Raw genomic sequence first — 21009 nt, forward strand, 5'->3', positions numbered from 1 at the left:
ACATCAACAAGGTCAACCCAAGTTTTTTATTTACCAACAGCACACAAAAACAAGAACATAGCTCAAATTCTGTTTCCATTTTATATTTACAAAACCAAAATATAACTGGATCATTTGTTTTTAACGAGTAGCTGGGCTAAAAACCTGCGTTTCGCTGATAGCAGGAAGAGAAAAGAAAATGACCTGATTTCCCTAAATGTGATTTAAAGTTAGGACGCCAAAATATAAAGTTGACCATTTTATTTTCTGTGTAGGTGGGACACTTCTGCTAACAGTGCAGCTCTGTCAAAATAAGAGTTTGTTATATTTGACTTCTTTGATGGTCTCTAGAAGAATGCTGCAGAGCAAATTGAAAGACTTGCTGAAAAAGGTGGGTGGGTGGAACGTACTGTCCAGGACAGAGCTGATGAGAGGTTGATGGTAGCTAAACGATAACTTCTCAGATTTTTTATTTAATGTCAGCATAATATGAACAGAGAAATTCAATGCGTAGTCAAATATGGGATATGCAAGGATAGACGTGTCTAATAATAAATCATGAAATTAATTCTCAGATTACATCAGCTTTTTTAAATTACACAGGTGATTGTAGAAATGTCATGAATCTGAATGTGGTTTAGGCTACTTGTGAGCAACTTGGTAAGTAAACTTTAGAACAACCTCAGATGCATTGACAATCAGTCCCTATAATGAGATGAAGAGAGAGGAATTAAAACGTACACAAACCCCAGGGGCCAGGCGCATAAAACTCTGTGTAGATTCATGACTAAAACTGTATGCACACAGCCGTAGTCTTGTGAAGCACGGTGAGCTGCTCTGTGAAAGATGCTCTATTAAATAAACTTTACTTATTTACTGCTTTATAAAACTCAGTCAGACTCCTATGTAAATTAAAAGAATGATAAATCACACATACAAACACAAAAGTAGGTCTAACTTTACATATCTCTGTGTAAACGCGAACAAAAATCACATGTATGCCTGGTCAGAAGTATGCATGAGGTGTCCACAGTCCCACCGCACATTCTGCGTTTATTAATACCACTTTGGTGTGTGCATGGTTTTCATATGTACGCACCGTTTATGCATCTGGCCCCTGCTGTGAGGCTTCTGAGGGGCTTAAGCTTCCAAATAATGAGAATAAATATGAATTAAATCAGATATTTGTGGGCGGCTGTGGCTGAGAGGTAGAGCGGTTTGATCGCGGCTCCTCCAGTCGGCATGTCGAAGTGTCCCTGGGCAAGGTACTGAACCCCAAATTACTCCTAAATTCTGTCCCATCGGTGTGTGTGTGTATGTGTGTGTGTGCGTATGAGCATTAGAAACTCCTCCTGATGAGCAGGTTGGCACCTTGCGTGGCCGCCTCTGCCTTGTCGATAAGGGCCGTGCGCAGACATTTGGGGGGGGCACTGACCCTAACCCCGCTGAGGGAGGGAGGAGAGGAGGACGTAGAGGACAGGAGCAGAGGAGAGGATTGGATTGGATCAGAAGAGAGGAGAGGAGAGGAGAGGAGAGGAGGAGTAAGTGTTCAAAGAGCCAACTTATCTGGATGAGCATTTTGGCCATATTAACATTATGTGGGCCAGGATTATTTCACCCATGTGAACGGTGCTCAGGTAAGACTCAGTCCTTCTTAACAAACAACCAGGACACAATTCAACTTTTGTTGTTGTTTTTTTTTTGAAAAACAGGTTTCTTTTATTTTCATTGATGGATGAGGAGCACTATGGTAGTTGGCCAGTTATCATCTGGCAGAAACACATACTGCTGAGGTGTGTGTGTGGGCCTCCACCTTGGTAGAGCTCTAACAGCTACAGATGTACAGTCCTCTGCCAGCAGCTGCAAGCTGTCTGAAATATTTCATACATCTAAAACAAAAACTTCTTCATTCCACTGTATAATAATGTGGCCATCAGCAGGTGACTTTTCAAAATTTCAAACATTTCCAAAATGCAGGGACCCCATAACATAATATAAAACCGGTCTCAGATTACAAAATCTTCTTGTCAACCGTTTACTGTTGACTTGCTCTTTTCAGAAAACTTGAGGCCAGCTGGAAAATCACAACCAGGGCCACCCATATCATTTTAAACCTGTTTGATGTTTTTGAGAATGATCAACTATGAGCAAAAATTAACTGAGAGGACTTTTGCAATGGCTACTGTGATGCTGGCGTAGCCTTTCACAGTCTATCAAAATCTTCAATCTGCTGTAATCTGAGCACGGTTTAGGGGACAGAATCATATCATAATCAACAGAGAAACACTCAACTTAAGCTCAGAAGGGGGTTCTGTTGATTATTTTTGATCTACCCATGCAGGCGAGTTGCAGGGGTGTAGGCCTGTAACACAATAAAAAAAAGAGAAGAAAATCAAAAGGATCAGCCCTAAGTGCAGCAGAAAACTTGAACTGTCCAGACAGAAAAAATTCACACAAGGACAGCTAGAGGGGGGGGCGGAGAGAATGGGTGGGGGGGTGCACTACATCTGCTGGGTCGAGTTCCCATTCCAGGTGTTGTTGTCGTCCTCACTGTCCTCCTGAGTCCTGAGCCTGCAGATTTTACCGTCTTTCTTGAAGTCCTTGGGCCGCTTCTCCAGAGCGTGCCTGGAGAGAGTTTCTCTGAGCGGACACAGAGGAAAATGGCAGGTCATGACCACATATACAGTATATAGCAATAAAATATATAAGCTGCATTACCATTGAAAAAGCCTTTTCTCGGTCCAAAAATGTTGCTGTTGTAAATGCTGGTGAATCTGTGCTCTAATAGAACTAAACTGCTGTTTAGAATCACATAAGTAACTGCATTCTTATGCCCGGGCCACACAGCCTACCTTGTGTGCGTCGTTGAACTGCTGCAGCTCGCACATGTGCGGCGTCCACATAGACAGTGCTGCTGCTGCTGTGGAGCTGCTACTGCCTACATCTTTCTACATAGAGTTTAACTTTGATAATAATAATAGAATGTTTCATATAATTTCATTATAAATTTTATTTATATTCAATTTAATTACCACAAGGTAAAGTAAGTATGTTATGGCGGAACCATGTAAACCGCATGAACGATTAATCGATTAATCACGAAACTAATCAGCAGATTAACTGATGATGAAAATAATCATGCAGCCCTCACTGTTAGTGATATGCTGCTTGTGTTGTGTTGTGTTGTGTTTAACGTTTTAGAGTTTAATGGAAAGTTCCTAATTTTGGCAGGTGCATTGATTTTACACAAATTTCACTTTCACTTTGACAGTTTAGTTTGGACCTGGTCGTCTATATATGAAAGCTGATGGACTGGCCTGGTCAGTTTTTGATACATATCGGTGAATGTTTACAACCCGACATGTAATGTTCCTCAGGCTACAGATGAGGGAAAGTTGAGTCCTGTTTTGCCTGGTGAAGAGTTTGTATACTGCAGTATACACAATATTCTTGGATTTCACTTTCGTTTTCATCCATTCTTTCTTTTCTGTTGTATAGAGAAGTACTTCTATCTGAAATAGAGCAGTGACTGTCCCTCACCTCTTTGGTTTGTCAGAGGCTGATGCTGAGTTGGTGTAAGAGTTGGACTGAGAGGTTGAGCTTCTGGATGATGTTTCAGGGGGGGGGGGCGGTGTTGCAAACAGGAAGGAGCTGAGGAATCTCCACACAGCCAGCAGAGGGTAGAGAAGCGTACCCAGGACTGCCCAGACACCACCCCCAGAGGACTGGACCACTGTGTTAGCAGGCCTGCCTGACTGCTGAGGGAGAGAGCATCCGAATAATGATTGATTTGATACATGTTAATAACATTCAAGAAGCATGTTAAAGGAATGATTCAACAGTTTGGGACTTGGACTTAGGAGCCAGCTATATGCTTTATGCTACGCTAGGCTAACCTTGTCCTGACTCCAGCTCCATACTTAAAACATTGCATTTTTTAGAAAGAATGCAATGTGCTATTCCTTTAAAACCAGTGACAGTGTTTACAAAAATGTCTATTTGTATTATTCAGGGATGACTCAGTTAGGTGGAATGTTGAGTCACTGACACATTGAAGGTGGACTATGGTTTACTTACAGGCAGAAGCACGATGGAAGCACTTGGAGCCAGTTCCAGCTCCAGCAAAGTCTTGTTCAGGTCCTCACTGGTGAACTCCCGCCGAGGAAACATGGTCGCCAGGGAGAAGTTACCGTAGCGGTTTCCCACTTCCTAAGCACAAAACATTTCAGTCATTAGGGTTAGTGCAGTTAAGTGATTTATGTGAGTGAGTGAGTGAGTGAGTGAGTGAGTGAGTGAGTGAGTGAGTGAGTGAGTATGGCGAATGCATAAAAATGCAGGCTTCAACAACTCTGGCTCCAAGTGCATTACTAAAAGCTACATTCAGCATGACAACAAGATACTCAGTACCTCATATCTTGTTTCTGAGTGTAGCTAACAGAGAATTTATATTAGTGTATGTTAGTGTTACCAGTGTTACTGCAAGGTAAAGTGAATATAGTTGACGGAACTTGGTAGCACAGAACTAACATTTGGGGGGAACTATTATTGTCATTGCACATCCCATGCAAAGAGGGTATGGATACTGTCACGCAACATGTTTCTCCAAGTTGTTTAAGTTAGTTATAAAGTTGTGAAAAGGGTATGTATCTTTATCCTCCACAAGCTGCAAGATAACGATGATATGATGCACGCAAGAAATTAAGGACGTTTTCCTCCCTTCTGTAACAAGCACCTCATGAGGTGCCTTCAATGTTAGCCAAGTTAATCTGAGCTTCTAGCATCAAATTGATCAAATTGTTTCCTGAGCCCATTGCTGTTCACCCTGATGACCCACATAATCAAGTTTGCGGATGACATAACAGTGGCGGGCCTCATCAGCAACAATGATTCAGCTTAGAGAGGAGGTGAACCAACTGGTGGGCTGGTGTAACAACAACAACCTGTCACTAAATGTTGACGAAACAAAAGGAGATCATTGTCGACTTAAGGAAAAACTACACAGAACACACCCCACTCAACATCATTAGCAACGATATGGAGTTAGTCAGAAGTACTAAGTTTGTGGGGGTGCACCTCACGGATGACCTGACCACCTCCCTGGTCATGAGAGCCCAAGCAATGCCTGCACTTCCTGCAATGGATCAGGAGAGCAAACCCTCTCCCCTCCTCACCACATTCTACAAAAGTCCCTGCAGAGAGTGGTGAGGACAGCTGAAAAGCTCCCCAATATGCTGGGTGCATATTGTTACATACATACATAGTGCATATCTACAGGTGTGTGTCTACTGGCCTAGATTGTCTTATTTATGTTAACTATTATGCACACTGAGCTAGGAGAAATGAAATTTCGTTTCTGCTGTCCACTCCTTGTTGTATGGTCTTCAGCGACAACAAAGATCACTTTGACTTACCAACAACTACTGTAGAGGAGAAGTGACTGTCTGGACTGACCTGAACAGCAAACTGGTGAGCCTCTTGCAGTTTGCTCTGTGAGGGGAACTGGTTGGTGAAGGATGAGCCGTCTGGGAGGCGGAACTGTATCCTTGCTATGGTACTGATCACACACACACACACACACACACACACACACACACACACACACACACACACACACACAAACAAAGGTTAAAATTCAATACATTTCATAGATGCATCTCTGGTTCCAGCAGTTCCATAAGTTAGGGTTATGTTAGGGTGAATTCTGTGAAGTCTCTGTATTGATTCTTCTCCATTAAACTTGAGCCCTTTCTCTCTCTCTCTCTCTCTCTCTCTCTCATGTGGCCTCAAGTTACTCAGTTTAGCACAGGGTGACCAGATGTCCCAAAAAATTGGGGAAAGTCCTGAACCAGGAGCAGTTGTACTGTATCCCGTCCTGTTTGTCCTGAAAATGAACTGTTAAGATAATAGTAAGAGATCATATGAACAAGCTGAAATGAGAGCTGTCTGTATGCTGTGAGACTTGACTTGACTTGAGACTTGAAGGCAAAAATGCTGAGGAGACCTGACTCGGTGACACAGTAATATTCAAAGATGCTGCACTGAATGTATTTTGTCTTCTGGAATGCTGCCAAATTGTCACAGATAATTAATAACATAACAGATGCAACAAGCTGCTGCTGTCACCGGAATAAAAAGTAGAAAACTCTAAATTCAAATGAGAGAACCCTTTCATTCAATTATCAATTAGTCTAAAAAAAATAGACTAATTTAATTTAATAAAGTTAAAAATATTCTGATCAAATCACTTAGGTTATAGGCTAAAATTCCTGCTTTTCATTATTAAAATGTACTGTTCATTTTGGTAAAAAAAAGTTAGGAGTATTACTGATGTGTTTTCTATTGCACTCATCATCATAAACAATGGATTGTTGATGTCATTCCACCTGTTTTAAAAGCAGATGATGGAGAGTGCAGCTGTCACTGCAGGTGTCACAGGACACTGTGCTTCATATCATCCTCAGAACCAATCCATCTATCTCTCTCGTTTATCAACCTGTACAGACTCATCTTCATATTCATAAATGATCAGAGTCTCATATTACTCTCAATCATTCCATACATTTTAATCCTTCTGATATTTAAAATTAAGCCACCCATTTAAGTCATTGGTTCAGTTGTTTCAACATGAAAATGTGAGTGACTGAACTCGGTATAAACATGAGATTTATGTCCAGTGAGGTATTATAGAGCTTATACAGTGAAGTTCTGAGGTAAACGTGACTATTGCTGCTCTAGAAACAATAGGTAGTTATTTTTGAGATATATATTATTGTATATATTATTTTTAATAAAACAGAAGTTGTAGGACAGGGGAAGTGTAGCTGCAGGCAGCCATGAACAGGAAGTGATGTGACGTGCACGTTGCACAGACAGATGTGATGTGAATAACATTAAATGAATCGTTCATTGTGTTTCTTTTTCCTCATGAAAGACTGTTTACTTAATGAACAAAAATAATACATTTTAACGTTGAGTTTTGACTTTCACATGTTTTACTGTATGTTGACACTGAATGTAATGTACTGGAGGCCACGCCCACCTCAACCCCCCCCCCTCCCCCCGTCCTGTCCTGAATTTCACCCATTCTCATCTGGTCACCCCAGGTTAGAAACAATCCTACATTTGTTATACTTCTTCGTTGGAGTAAGCTTTTATTAGTCATTCCTCAAGAGTGGAAAGGCTTCCTAAATATCTTTTAGACCATCAAAACCCAAAAAACACTTTTTTTTTAATTTTACAGCAGACATTTTGACTTGCACAAGGAGGAAAAGCTAAGTTTGTATCTCATAACATTAATGATGGCTCTGTTCCATTTAAATGTCCAACTAGCTGCATTCTAGATGAAACTGGGTTGGAGGTGGAAGTAGACAAGCTGCTTCACTGCATACAGTAGAACACCATATTGTATGTTAAATGATCTAGCTCTGTCCAGGAGATGTTGAAAATATAGTCATCATATACCAGTCGTATTAAGGTTATAATCCAACTTTTCAATGATATTCAGTCCTGTTTTAACAAACGGCAGACAGGGCTGGAAAAACCAGAAAGTAAAAGCCATAAGCCTATGCTCCATGGAATATATTTTACTGTAAATCTCCATGAAATCAAATTCAGAGCTGCATGTAGACCAGGTGGAGACCGAGTAATCTGCCTTTAATGGTGAGCCACCACACTCTCCTGGCCAAGATTCAACTTTTGCACAATCATGCATTTCCACCTTTTATTAATTAAAGAAGCATTTCTTCTGATTAGTACGAGAAATCATGGAGTTTGATGAATGAAGTAATACGCTAGCGAGTCATTCCTGCGACTGCTGACTGTGATTAACCCCGACATCTCTGCTTTCACTGTCACTGTAAATATATTCAGTTCCGCTCCGCCGCAGTACTGGTGGCGGCGCTTGAGTTATGCAGCACATAAATCAGCCGGCCAGTTCATCTATGGCAGGGCCCTGGTACTGGCTCACCTGAATGCAGTTTTTAAATCAATGCTATTGATTACACACCTGTGCTTTTTTATGTGATATGTCAAAATGCTGTTGTGAAAAAGGCATAAACAAAGCTGGTTTTTGGGTGCATCTAGTTATCTATGCTAATTCAGAGGTGGGCAAAATACTACATAATATGAATAATCTATATTCATAGTATTGTTCTGATATGCAAATTTCAGGATGATAATTATTGTGTTAAGATATTGGCTATAAAAACAAATGATTGTACATTTTCTTCTACTGTGCTGGCAGCTGGCGCATAAACAGTTTATGCAACCTGGGTGTCCTTACCTCCTCTCCCTCAATAATGCCTCCTTCCTGACCTCCTGCTCTGCCTGTCTGGCCTGCAGTAGGGCCTGCTTGGCAGCCTTCTCCTCCTCCTGAGTTTTGGCATAACGGGCTGCTCTGTCAGCTCGGTCCTGCAGGGACAAAAGGGGACAAAGACTTGTCTGAGAGGAAGGGAATGTGGGGTCTTTTGAATAAAAGTAGCGATATGGTTAATGTCCATGATATGTCCACATAGTTTTAAACAGCTGAACAGAGTTAAAGCTGGTAATCTCAGTTGAATCCATACATCCCTTCACTACAAGCCTTACCGATGTTATTTTGTGATTATTCATTGGCACACAGCGCGATCACTCCTCATGATGTGAGTGATTACTTGAGGACATAGCGCCTACGTCATCAGTGAGCATATCTGTTTCACTTTTCTTCTTGCTGAAGTCTGACGGCCAGAAGTACAAAAAAAAATGGAGTCGCGCGAATGTGTGCTGTGGTTTTCATTCAGTTCGCGGCTGCAATCTGCACATATTCAGAGTCTGATTTACTAAGACAGCAGCACATTACGCAGTCAGCTCCTGGACTGTGCCAGGGACAGCCCCCCCTCCAGTACACACTGCCAGTGAAGAAGAGCTCATAGGCTGAGCTCAGCAGGGGGATTTCAAAGAGATTGCTGACCTCAGAAAAATGAGAACATAATAATCTTGTCGTTTGGTCACACTCAACTCCACCTGAGAAAAACTGTTAGGCTATCACTGAAAATATTACTCATTAAATTGTGATGTGATATAATATTTTGCATGTAGATATTAATACACCTGTACTATTACAGGCCTCCTCCTATTATTTACACCTTCCTCCCATCAATACAAATGCATTGAGGCGCACCTTGCAGACACTCACACAAATGACATACAAACTGTGACTCCAGCCTGCTGCGACTGCTTGATAAATACAGCACGTGTTTGTGTCACACTTTAGTACATCTGGCCCTGCCAAAAAATACAACCTGCATTGTTTTTTATTGTTATGGTAATGGTCCAATATTATGTGAAAATGCATATATTTTTTTTAAGTCAAATAACATCAAATTTTCACCACCCAAATTAAAAGCCTGCTAAGAAAGGGAGACAGCATACTAGGGAATAACACAAGTGAAAAAGATAAAGCTGGAGAGGTTAAGAAGCCGTTGTCTTTTACAGTGGACTTCGACCAAAATTAAAATCTAAAGAAAAAGTTCATACAAGGGCATTTTCTAACCTGCATTGTTTAGTCCGGTTGAATTACGCCTGAGCCGCACAGCCTACGTCTACCTGAGCAGTGCGTGTGCATCGCTCAACTGCTGCAGTTTCCACACAGACATCATTGCTGCTGCAGTGCTGCTACTGCCAGCTCTATCTTTCTACATAGAGTTTGACTTTGATAATGGCCATCAAAAATAGAATGTTTCATATCATTTCATTAGAAATTTAGTCTATATTTAGTTTAGACAGAAAAAGATTAAGAAGCGTGGGCTCCATTGTGAAAAATAAAAAATAATGTGAAGTGAAAGCGGCTTTCTTTCTGACAGGCATGGTGGGGTCTGGTTGGGGATACTTCTGTGTCAGCCATATACACTCCTCACACTGGACAGGGGTTTTTTTTTTAATTGATTATACTGATTATATCACCAGTTAAACCCTGCTGTCACCACTCCAAGTGAAGACAATCCCTCCAGACAACACCAAGTTCCCCAAACAAGCCTAACACACTCCAACTAACAAACCTCCTAACTAACTGTCAGAAGGGAAACTAACAAATAAGGACAGTAACACCACAAAATCTCCACCTGGAAAAAACAACAGGCAGGAACCCCGGTTTGAACTGATATCACAGAAAGTGAGCAGGAGTCGTGAAAAGAAGCTGTGTGTGTCACCAACTCTCGGTGCTGGAGTCTCCCACCAGAGGCTCCCTGCCCCTATGTGCACAGTGCAGGCTGACCCGCAGTGGTGACACTTCATGTCTGTGACATATTCTACAGATACAGACATTGAAACTATAGTGAAAAGTGTAATGATGCTGGTATGATGTCAATAAGACTATCAACAGATCATTTTCCCAGTCTGTTTTTGCTGAGAACTGCGTGCATCATGCGGAAAAAGGCGAGGCCAGAATCTCCAGATGACACGCTGCAGCAGCTGTGCGGCTGCTCTGATCTGTTAACATAGGTGCCGAAATGAAAAGGTTCCAACACACACTGCTCACGCAGGCTGTGTGTCCAAGGTGTTAAGACTCTTGTTGGGTTTCCCTCTTGGTACAATTCATATTGGCAGATCTGAACACAGCTAATTGTACTTGGGTTCGGACCAAAACAACCATACCGAGACCCTTTGGAGGAAGTGGTCTTGGTCTGGTGTTCAGACCTGGATCTGAACCAACTACTACACATACACTGCAAGTTTGAGCTAAACGACTCCCGTAATCAGGTGTGCTGTGCAAAGAAAACAGCTGCTAGCACCAAGCCGTAGAATGAATTGAGGTCCTACCTACACTAGAAATAAAGTACTCTGTATTCTTGATATTTGGGAAAATAGGACCGAGCGTTTATGTTCTCCTGCCCCAGACACATCTAACCAATGAGTGGAGTGAATGTTCTCACATGGCTTTTAGTGACACATTTTGGTTCGCTTGGATTCTTTTCTGTGTGAAAAAGAAACTGCACCAAGCTTACCAACTCATCCACTGATTTGGACCTGAGCAAACAAACTACAGGTTTAAAAACGCTTCATTTGAAAACTGTTTCAGTTAAAGGCCTGCTTCTCTCTGCAGTTGGGGTAAATAAAGGCGAGTATTTCCAGAAAAAAAAATCCCTGATACTGTTATTGTGCCCAGTTAATAATTGAATTTAAAGCATCATCAGCACCAACTAACACTGTCCACTCCGGATTTCAAACAAGAATGCAATTTTTACTTCTCACAGTTTGTATGGTTTAAATGTGAAAGGTATCAATCAATAAAATGGTCATCTTTGGGTAAGAGAGGAAGATGCAGTTACCAAGGCAATCTGCTGTTTGACCCGCTCCCTGGCAGCTTTCTCTTCCGCCTTCTCTCTATTCCTCTCCTCAAGGAGTCGCTTGGTCTTCTCCTCTTCCTGTTTCCTCTTTAAGTCCTGCATGTCCTTCCCCATCTTCCGCCGCTCCATTTCCTTCTTGATCTCATTCTGAATCAAAAAGGCAACACACAGTTAGGTCAGGGCTGGAGCGGACCACATGAATTATGTATTCCAGTAACATTACTGTACACACTACTGAAAATTCACAGCTTAAAATAAATAACCCAAAATGCTGTTTGTAGAGACCTAACAAATAAGCCATTGAATTTAAATGAAGCACTCGTGGCCAGTGCTGCTGATCTGGAAAAATCAGGCTGTGCTTGTACTCATGGTGTCTGAGGTATTCTGCAACATCAGCAGGTCACCTTGACTCTTCATGTACTGTAGACAGTCTAAATGCAATCTGAAAGTAACCATTTGCCTCACCAATCAGTGTGGCACAGAGTTCGTATACATGAGTGATATGGACCATGAGCCTGAGAAAATACGCGCCCAGGTGCACACAAGTCTCAGAATTACCACACCGCACCTGGATCCAGCTCCATAAAACATAGGACCTAGTGTTTAGCGCCTAAAAACAGCCTTGTCTCCTTACCTCTTCTTCTCCTTTCTTCCTTTGTTCTCGTCTCTCCTCCAGTTTTTTGGTTAATCTAACAGGATAACATTACAATAAAATATCACATTTAACCTGAGAGCAATAAATGTAACAACAGCAGGTTTTTAATACATCAGTACATGGAATTTCCTTCCTTGCCTTGGCTATTTCTGTTTTGTTTGTCCTAATGAATTACTGTCTTGAGCAGTTAAAAGATTCTGGATGTCTTGACTGGACTATAGGTTCATTGGTTGGTTGAACTTCTGGTTAGATGTCATTGGTTGATGTAGCCATTTTCAGATTCTGACAATTTATTGAAAATTTCAATATGAGTAAATAAAAGTCAATATGAGATTTATAATGTCATTCAGTAAGTGTGGTTTATGGTCCAGTCTTAGCTATAATCAAATTGAGTAATGAGACAAATCTCTCCTTGTGAAGCTAATGTAACATTTTTGTAGAAACTATATCAAAAAGAGTTGATTTAACATTTATACAAGGGGATAATTACTTTGTTCCAGGTACACTGAGGTACTAACTAATCCAACAACATTAAAACTGTGGAGCTGCTAATGTTAGATTTGTGTTGACACTGTGTCAGATTGTAGGTGAGTGAACTCTGTAAATCATTGGCTGTAATTAGTGGTGGAAATATATTGGACTCCATTATATTGAAAGGTGTTTCCAATGTTTTGGGACTTATAGTTCCTACTGATGAATTGTCTGTTTAGTAGCCTAAAGTCTGTTTGATAACTGTTGTTGTGGCTGCCATTTGACTTACACAGAGATGGCATCCTTGGTACTTACACCTCAACACAGAGCGAATTTTCTGTCCAGAATGCACAGAGCTTGAATTGTATGTGTGCTCCTACCTCTCCACCTTAGCATCCAGGTTTTCCTCACTTTGGGAGGGTGAAGTAGCATGATCTGAAGATGCATTTCTACTTTCTGCAGGAGTCAGTGTGGCTGAAGTGCTGCCATCTTCTGCTGTGCACGGGAGGGATGCTAGGCAGAACAGACACAAGGACAGAAAGCACTGGGCTAACTAGGTACTTGACACCTTTTCAGCATAAAGCAAACAAATTCTATCCTTCCTCAACTGATTGATTCCTACATCCATACTTGATTGCAATTGATTGATACTTGATGCAATAGTCTGTTTCATCTACTGCAGCCTCACCTCTTATTTCCCATACTAAAAGTGGTGAAGTAAATTTCTATATTTGCAGAGTGAAACTGTACACTCACCGGTCACCTCATTAGGTACACCTGTGCAATCTAATGCAATCCAATACAACAGCTCTGCCATAAATTCTATGTTTATGAGGCTTATACATTTTCGGCTTTTGTTGACATTGTCAGAAAGGTGATAATTCTACTTTGTTTATTATTGGGGTTGTAATAGGTGGTGGTGGTCAGTGTTTCCCCTATAATAGTACAGGCCTGGTGGGCCACCAGGCCAACGAGAACCCCCATCAGGCAAAAAAATATTTTTTAAATGCCAAGAATAACGCCAAATATCCATTCATTCAGAAATCAATAGCGTTTGGGAGCCCTCTCCTGCCAGGCCAAACACACTGGGTGGTGGTGTACTGGAGTGCATAATATTGAAAAGTGTTTCTAATATTTTGCCCCCCTCATGTATGTTAATGTAATGGACAAAATATTAGGAACACCAGTCATTCAAATTGTTGAAACAAGTGTTGAAACATCATAGGAGGCTGTGTTGGTTGAATCGAGCTGTATCTATGCATCTTTAAATTCATTTAACTTTGAGTCTCAGATTAAACATTGCTCCCCACTTCCAGCAGTACCTGTCCAGCAGTGAATGTTTTCACATCAGTAGCAGAGAGAGAATCAATGATACCAAAGGGCTGTTAACGATCCAGCCAGCCAGTCCCTCTATACAACAGATCAGTATCCAGCCCGAATCAACCCAACTAATGCCCACAAAGTCTACATGAAACCTGGGTGTCATGATTGATGACCAACTAACCTTCAAGGTTAACGTGGCCTCAATTGCGCAGTCATGTCGATTTCCCCTGTACAACATCAGGAAGATCAGACCCTACCTGTCTGAGCACGCAGCACAACTCCTGGTACAGGCTCTCATTATATCATTCATTGACTACTACAACTCCTTACTGGCAGGTCACCCCGCATGTACATTCAAACCTCTGCAGATGATCCAGAACGAGGTGGCACAGCTGGTCTTCAACTAGCTCAAAACAGCATATGTCAACCTGCTGTTCATATCCCTCCACTGGCTCCCAGTTGCTGCCCGCATCAAATTCAAAACCCTGACACTCACTTGCAAAACAGCAACTAAAACAGCTCCCGCCTACCTGAACTCCCTCATTCAGATCTACACTCCCTCCTGCTCACTACATTCTGCCAATGGAAGGTGCCACCACAACAGTGGTAGAATCTTCTCTTCTGTAGTTCCGAGGTTGTGGAACAAGTTACCAAACTCTGTTTGATCTGCAGAGTCCCTTTGGATCTTTAAGAAAAGACTAAAGACTCAGCTCTTTTGCAAACACCTCCATACTTGATGGACTGAAAAAAAAGAAATGAAAAAAAAATCTGTTTCTATGCACTCTATGCATTGCCTCTGTGCACTGCTGGTTGGCACCTACATCTTATTGGACTCGAACTAAGCTTTATGGAACTTACTCACGTTGTTCTCCCCTGACTAGATCCTTGCTTATGTTGTATCAATTCTCAGATGTACATCGCTTTGGATAAAAGTGTCTGCTAAATGAATCTCTGGTAGTTAGCCTCACATCATGCAGAAAAAGGGGCCACCATGGCCACCTTGTACCAATTCAGCTAAATTTGATCTGAACCATGCCTTTGTCACCTGAGGAGCATGAGGGTCTAAGCTGAGCCTACCTAGCGGATGACTGTGTGATCCAGGCTCACTCACCGTTTGCTGCTGCTGAAGGCCAACTGGTTTCTACTGATGAAATGACCGGAACTGCTGCTGGAGCTGAGGCTGGAGCTGGGGCAGTTTCTATGGCTGAACTGTCACATGGGCTGATCTCCACAGGAGAACCTGCCTCTGGTAACACTGTCTCACCTCCAACGGGCTGAGCATGCATCTATCAGAAAACAAGGAGAATTAAGCAGTGATGAGTGAGGCCTCTCAAGTCGGAGGGAGTAGAAGCTGTGGTATCACTATTGGAGGTCTGTTGACACGGCTCTGAATTGTCAGGAATATCGGTCACTGTGTGAATGGGTAAAATATTATTTCTGGTGTGCAGGATGTGGTGCTGGATATGACATATTAGAAAATGTGTATACATTTGATGAACTAAGTGTCATTTAGGCCTTGTTTCTGTTGCATGTAGGTAATGCTACATATTAATGCAGTGATACATTTACCAGAGGGCAACTGACATGGATCACTTCCTGTGTCCACTATGAAGCGCTACAGAAATCACACTAATTATACATCACTTAACTGTATATCATGTTTAGACCACACAATGTAAATTTCATGTAAATCGTATGATGTTTGTCACATAAGGCTGATTTCCTGTTGTCAGTAGGTGGCACTATGACCAAGACCCCATATTGACACGTAGATGTTCAGGGCTGGACTCTTATCATGCATGAGAAATTTCAGGCATACTGGATAATGTAAAGTGGAGTTACAACAACTTCCTGTTTAATGCCCCAAACATGATTTAGGCAAAATTCACCGGAACGCCACACCAAGGGTGTTCCATGAAATAGAAAAAACTTCGCAATTGAAAATTGCAAAAGTTGTTAGATGTAACCTACCAAATTTGAAGTCATTCAGGTTAAATTTCTAGGAAGAGGTGTGTTAAAATTGAAATTTTCTAGGGGGCGCCCTCGAGCCATTTTGCCACACCCAAACCCAACACCCATATCAGATATGAAGTCATGTCACTACTGATGGATGTGCAAAGTTTCATGAGTTTTCGAGCACTCCTTGTACCTAAAAAATGCTAAAAGAAATTAGGGGGCGCTATAGAGCCGAAATGCCACGCCTAAACCGAATTGTGATACTGATTGAAATATTTACTAGTTTGAACATAGTTGCAAAGTTTTGTGAGTTTTCACAGATCCTAAGGGCCTAAAAGGTGTGCGTGAAATGAAAATTGATGCACAAAATCCAAAATGGCTGACTTCATGTTGGGCGAAAAAATATGTTTTATGTCGAAACTTTGTTCCAAAATGGACTTGCATTGGCGCTATGTAGCTCTCTGGCCACACCCAAGCCCAATCATTACAGAACTTTTAAATTTTCACCAGTTCTGACGTATGTGCCAATTTTCCTGAGTTTTCGAGCACTCCAAGCCCCTCAAAAATGCATTGGCATGGAGGAATAATAATAAACTTTACAAAAACAATAGGTTACTTGCACTTTCAGTGCCAGTCAAGATCTTAACATTCCAGCAAAGGATGATTTGGCCTTGATCTTTTATCGGATATACTGCTTAATTCTAAAAGTATTTATGAAATCTCAGTTTGAAGTGTCAGGGCGTCAGGTCAAAATACATAAAGAACATTCTTCTGTATTTCTTTAACAACAAAACCAAGAGTCTACAGCCATGCCAACTGCTCTGTGAGGCTGCACTTAGGCACAGCAGTGCTTTAAGCTAAATGCCGACATCAGCATGCCATCATGCTCACTATCACCCCATTTTCACCTGGCATTAACATGCAATCAGTATCCGGATATGTTTTCTGGATAAGGAAAAACACATTAATGGTGTAAATGCGATTGGATCGCCAAGACCACATTTTGAGGTGGTCAAGCTCGCATTGTGATCGGATCTCAGCAGGTATAAATAAAATCTGTACAGCATTACTACATTCCTAAGGAAAAAATTGTCCCAGTAAGTTGAAAGGTCACCTAGCTCTGCCTCTTCCTGCCAGCTAAAGCTAGCCCTGTAAAAGTTACAAAGAGTAGCAGTAGCTAGAAGTTTTTCCTTGCAAAAAGTGAATTATGTCCATTCGTGGCAGCAGTTTTCTTGATCTGGGACGCAACATGTTTGTTGACAAGTCTGCCAGCTATACCCATCTAATTTGCATATTGAGATCCGATCACAATGTGGGCATAGCTGAGAAAATAAGAATGCAGTTTAATACCAGGTGTAAATGAAAAGACCCATGGATTGGATGACATTATCCAAATAATGTATCCAGACATAGATCACATGTTAATCTCAGGTGGGAATAGGGCCTTTGTGACAACATACATGTGATTCTTCATTATGGGGTACTGTGGATAGCTAGATACTGTAAAAGAACGTTAAAGGTTTAAAGAACCAGTAATGTTATCCCAGCAAATATATCTGTATGCAACCCAACCTGTGTGTCCTTACTCCTTACCTGCTTGACTCTGTTGATTCTGTTCATCAATTCTTCTGCAGACACACTGCCAGCGATGACCTCCAGGGGAATCCCATTTTCTCCAATAAAGAAGCTGGAGGGTATGCACACCACTGGATCTTCACACAGGGGGTGTTAAGGAACAAGCTCCCAGCAACTGACTTTTTGTGTATACATACATACACACATACATACATACACATGTATATGTGTATGTACACACATACATACACACACACACACACACACACACACACATACACACATACATGCATACATACACACACACACTGTAGCTGTATCATGTCTACATTGTGTAAACGTCAGCCAGCCAATATGCCTATATAGTATGGTGTTATGCATTATTTTCCTTTGTATGTCAGTCTGACTGGGAGGTTAAATGTTTGGGCTGTGGGGTAGTTAACTAATGACCCTTTCTTTAAATTTAGAGATGACTTCTTAACTAACTTTCTGTAGTAGCCCCACATTCATTTAACCAAAGATGGTCAATACTACAACAAAAAAAGATACAGATCTGGGAGAACTGCACACACGTCTCGCTGTGGAAAAAATGTTGCATCATCACATGGTGAAATTCCCTACACATGAACACATCTATTCTTCGAAGGCATTATATCAAACACCTGTCAAATTGATCAAGATGTCAAAGTAAGTTGCTTATTTTTCAGTGAATGAGCTAACACTCAGAGTGGCAGAGGTGTACCTTACAACAGAGATGATTCCTTTATATTTGAAAGAACAAATATTTGGGGAATTCAAGAAAGAATTTTGAACAAATCAGGACTAAACTAAAACTAAATTTTTAAAAAGTTGTTGGCACAAGCCAAATTAAAGTTTCATGCATATACATATAAGTTCCAGTACAGTCAGCTTCATAAGACAAATAAATGTATGACGTGAAGAGTTATAAAACTTAACATACATTTTATAGTACTAAGCAGTAGTTTAGGTCTTTATGACAGGTCAGTTTAAATGCAGTTGGATTTGTCTATTACATGCATTTCCTTCCTTCCAACAGGAAGATAATCAGACATTTTTAACTTAACAATCACAAGACAAAATGCAACAACAGCATACAGACCAAACTGTATAGTTACAGGCAGTGTAAATGTCAGTATCATGCACTTCTTTTCTTCGTTTCTTTAACTTAACATATCAGTACCTCTTGGCATCCACTTTGATGGCAACACAACAGTTCTGTGCAGCCTCTGAGACTCTGTCATCCTCCCAGCTGGACATCAGCTGTGTTGACTGTTCATCTTCCCCTGAGAGCAGAGATTGTGAAAGTGATATCACAATTTCATTTCAATTTCATCAAATGACAAAATCATTTAGTTACAGGTCACTGTCAACACATTAGACTGACCATCCTGTCACAAGTTGGACACTTTTTAGAAAGCTGCATTGATTAAGCAATTTACTAACGCCGCCAACGCTAATACTGGGGTCTATGATGCAACAACGAGCACACGTCACCAGCAACACAAACTGGTGACGTTTGAAGTTACCTGGCTAGACTTGGGCCGATTGGCTATCAAGTGTGAACCAGTACCCCCTAAGAGGTAGAATCCATTAACCGGATCTCAAATCATAATTGAGATGTGACTGGTGTCACATGAATAACATGACTGATTTATAAAATAAATTAGCTGGCCTACAATCACCTAGCCTGTGCTTTTTCAAACCTTACGTTAATCTGATTATTTGACACCTGGCGCTGTTGCAAAGTTGTTTCTTATCCTAACGTCACACACGGACCAGTAACCAACATTACTAGCCAGCACATAATTTAACATCATATTTGGGTTACTACGTCCCTGTCTACTTGCTTTCGATGGTTGTTTTTCCTCAAATATGCGTAACGGACACGTCTTATTTGTTTGACTGCTGGTTGGCTATGCTAGCTAGCTAGCTGGCTGGCTAATGGCTAACGTTGGGTATGACAACTGCCACGGCTAGCTGGCTAACACACTAATGCTATCGATTCTTTATCACTTGTTACCTATGCAGGGTAACTTTAGATAGCTCCCTAATAGACAAACATACCTGTGATGACAACGACAAAGACTAAACTTCGCTCTTTAGCCGAGTTAATGGCTTCAGGAATGGATCCCTCAAACCAAAGCATCTTTGCTTGCTGTGTTTTCAGTCTCTGATTTGATGACGCTGTTGACCAGCTAACGCTAAGCTACATCAATTCATAAAGCCAAGTCAGCCTGTCAGCTTGTACTTCCGAGTATAAACAGGAGCACTGCACCGCTGGTATGAGAGAGACACCTCAGGGAGGCGTTATTTCCCACCCGCATTCTGCGAAGACCCGCCCCTGCTCTGCCTATGATTGGCTCTGACCAGGATGTACAGTATGTCTGGACTGAATAAACGAGTGTTACTTCCACCATTAAAGCAATCTTTAATTCTTCAAAGGATAATTCTATCCAGTATCCTATATGAAAGACGTTGGTTGTTTCACTGTGCATATAACAAATTTCCAGAGCTTTCTATTTCATCAAAGAGAGGAGACCAAAATACTTTGATGGAGAAACAGTGTTCTGATAACATAATGTCTAATAAGCTGTAAGTCATTTTTCTTTTACAATGTAAATTCCCCCAAAAAACATGTTGTTGAGAAATTAACAATAAATAATAATAATAATACAAGTATTATTATTGTAGAGTTCCACTAGTTCATCCACTGGTGGAGAAGCTGGGCAAGTGATGTGCTGGAGGTCCATAGTCATGATGGCGGGGTCAATGTTTTTCCAGTTCCGAAAAAGCATTTGATTCTTAGGTTTAGCAGGGGCTGACAGAATGACAAATCCATTGAGACCATCTTGTGGTCAGATACACCTAGATCACAGACCTGTAGGTGAGCCAGTGATGACCAGGTCAAGTGTGTGCCCCCTGGTGTGAGTAGGGACCTCAGCATGCTGCTCCAGGCCAAAACACTCAATCAGACTCAGGAGCTCCACTGCGAAATGATGGGAGGGGTTGTCGACATGTATATTCATATCACCAACAATGACAATGGTTGGTTGACATGGAGCACAGTGAGGTGAGGAGGTTGTTTATTTCAGGGAGGAAAGATGAGCCTGTATAGACCAATGCCTGATCGTTCTCTTTCTTTCAGTGTATGATTGCTTCACTACTACAGCCAGAACTGCGGGCTTTTTCAGTGTAACTATAGGCAGGAGGGCAGGCCTCATTAAGCACAGAGTAGTCTTCTGGTTTGTGCCACGTTTCAGTAAGACACATAAAATCAAGCCCCTTGTCTAAGATGTGGTCATTTATGAGGAGGATTTATCTGTGAGGGATTGTGTATTAAATAGTTCAATGGTGGCAGGAGATAGAGCAGAGGATGGAAGTCTCTGCAAACCATGCAGTACACTGTGATCCAATCCATATTTTGAAGCTTCCCTGGTATAGGGTAGTCTTGCAACGTTTCCAACGATGACGCCCTTTGGTATGCCATACTGAAATCATGATGCAAGCCTCTATGGGTGCCTGTTTCTTAAAATCCCAAGCTCTTGGCAGTGGGTTAAAAACCCCTTGTTGGGTCTAATTAGGAAGATGCGTAAACTCTGTAGCTGTGTGGCAGTGTAGGACATCATAACTCTGAACAGACGCTGAAATGTATCATGGCAACATTTTTGGCAGGAAAATATTATTACTGTAAGATAGTAAGATATACTG

At 41.4% G+C, this 21009-nt stretch overlaps 1 protein-coding gene across 2 annotated transcripts; it reads right to left on the minus strand.

Annotated features, from left to right (window-relative positions):
- Positions 1-1672: 1672 nt before the first annotated feature.
- Positions 1673-19625, minus strand: ubxn4 (UBX domain protein 4). Of its 2 annotated transcripts, none has more exons than XM_044365491.1 (13): positions 19366-19625; positions 18482-18584; positions 17830-17858; positions 17299-17417; positions 14861-15035; positions 12807-12939; positions 11935-11989; positions 11283-11447; positions 8261-8388; positions 5431-5533; positions 4057-4188; positions 3520-3734; positions 1673-2619 (listed from the first exon to the last, which is right to left on the minus strand). In XM_044365491.1, the coding sequence occupies exons 1-13, from the start codon at positions 19445-19447 to the stop codon at positions 2481-2483; spliced, it is 1578 nt and encodes a 525-aa protein (XP_044221426.1). In that variant the 5' UTR covers positions 19448-19625; the 3' UTR covers positions 1673-2480. The 2 variants fall into 2 exon arrangements, with proteins under 2 accessions (XP_044221426.1, XP_044221425.1); XM_044365490.1 differs by having other exon boundaries at positions 3520-3737; positions 19366-19623.
- Positions 19626-21009: the final 1384 nt, after the last annotated feature.

This window comes from Thunnus albacares, chromosome 11, assembly GCF_914725855.1.
Source record: "Thunnus albacares chromosome 11, fThuAlb1.1, whole genome shotgun sequence".
Taxonomy (NCBI): domain Eukaryota; kingdom Metazoa; phylum Chordata; class Actinopteri; order Scombriformes; family Scombridae; genus Thunnus; species Thunnus albacares.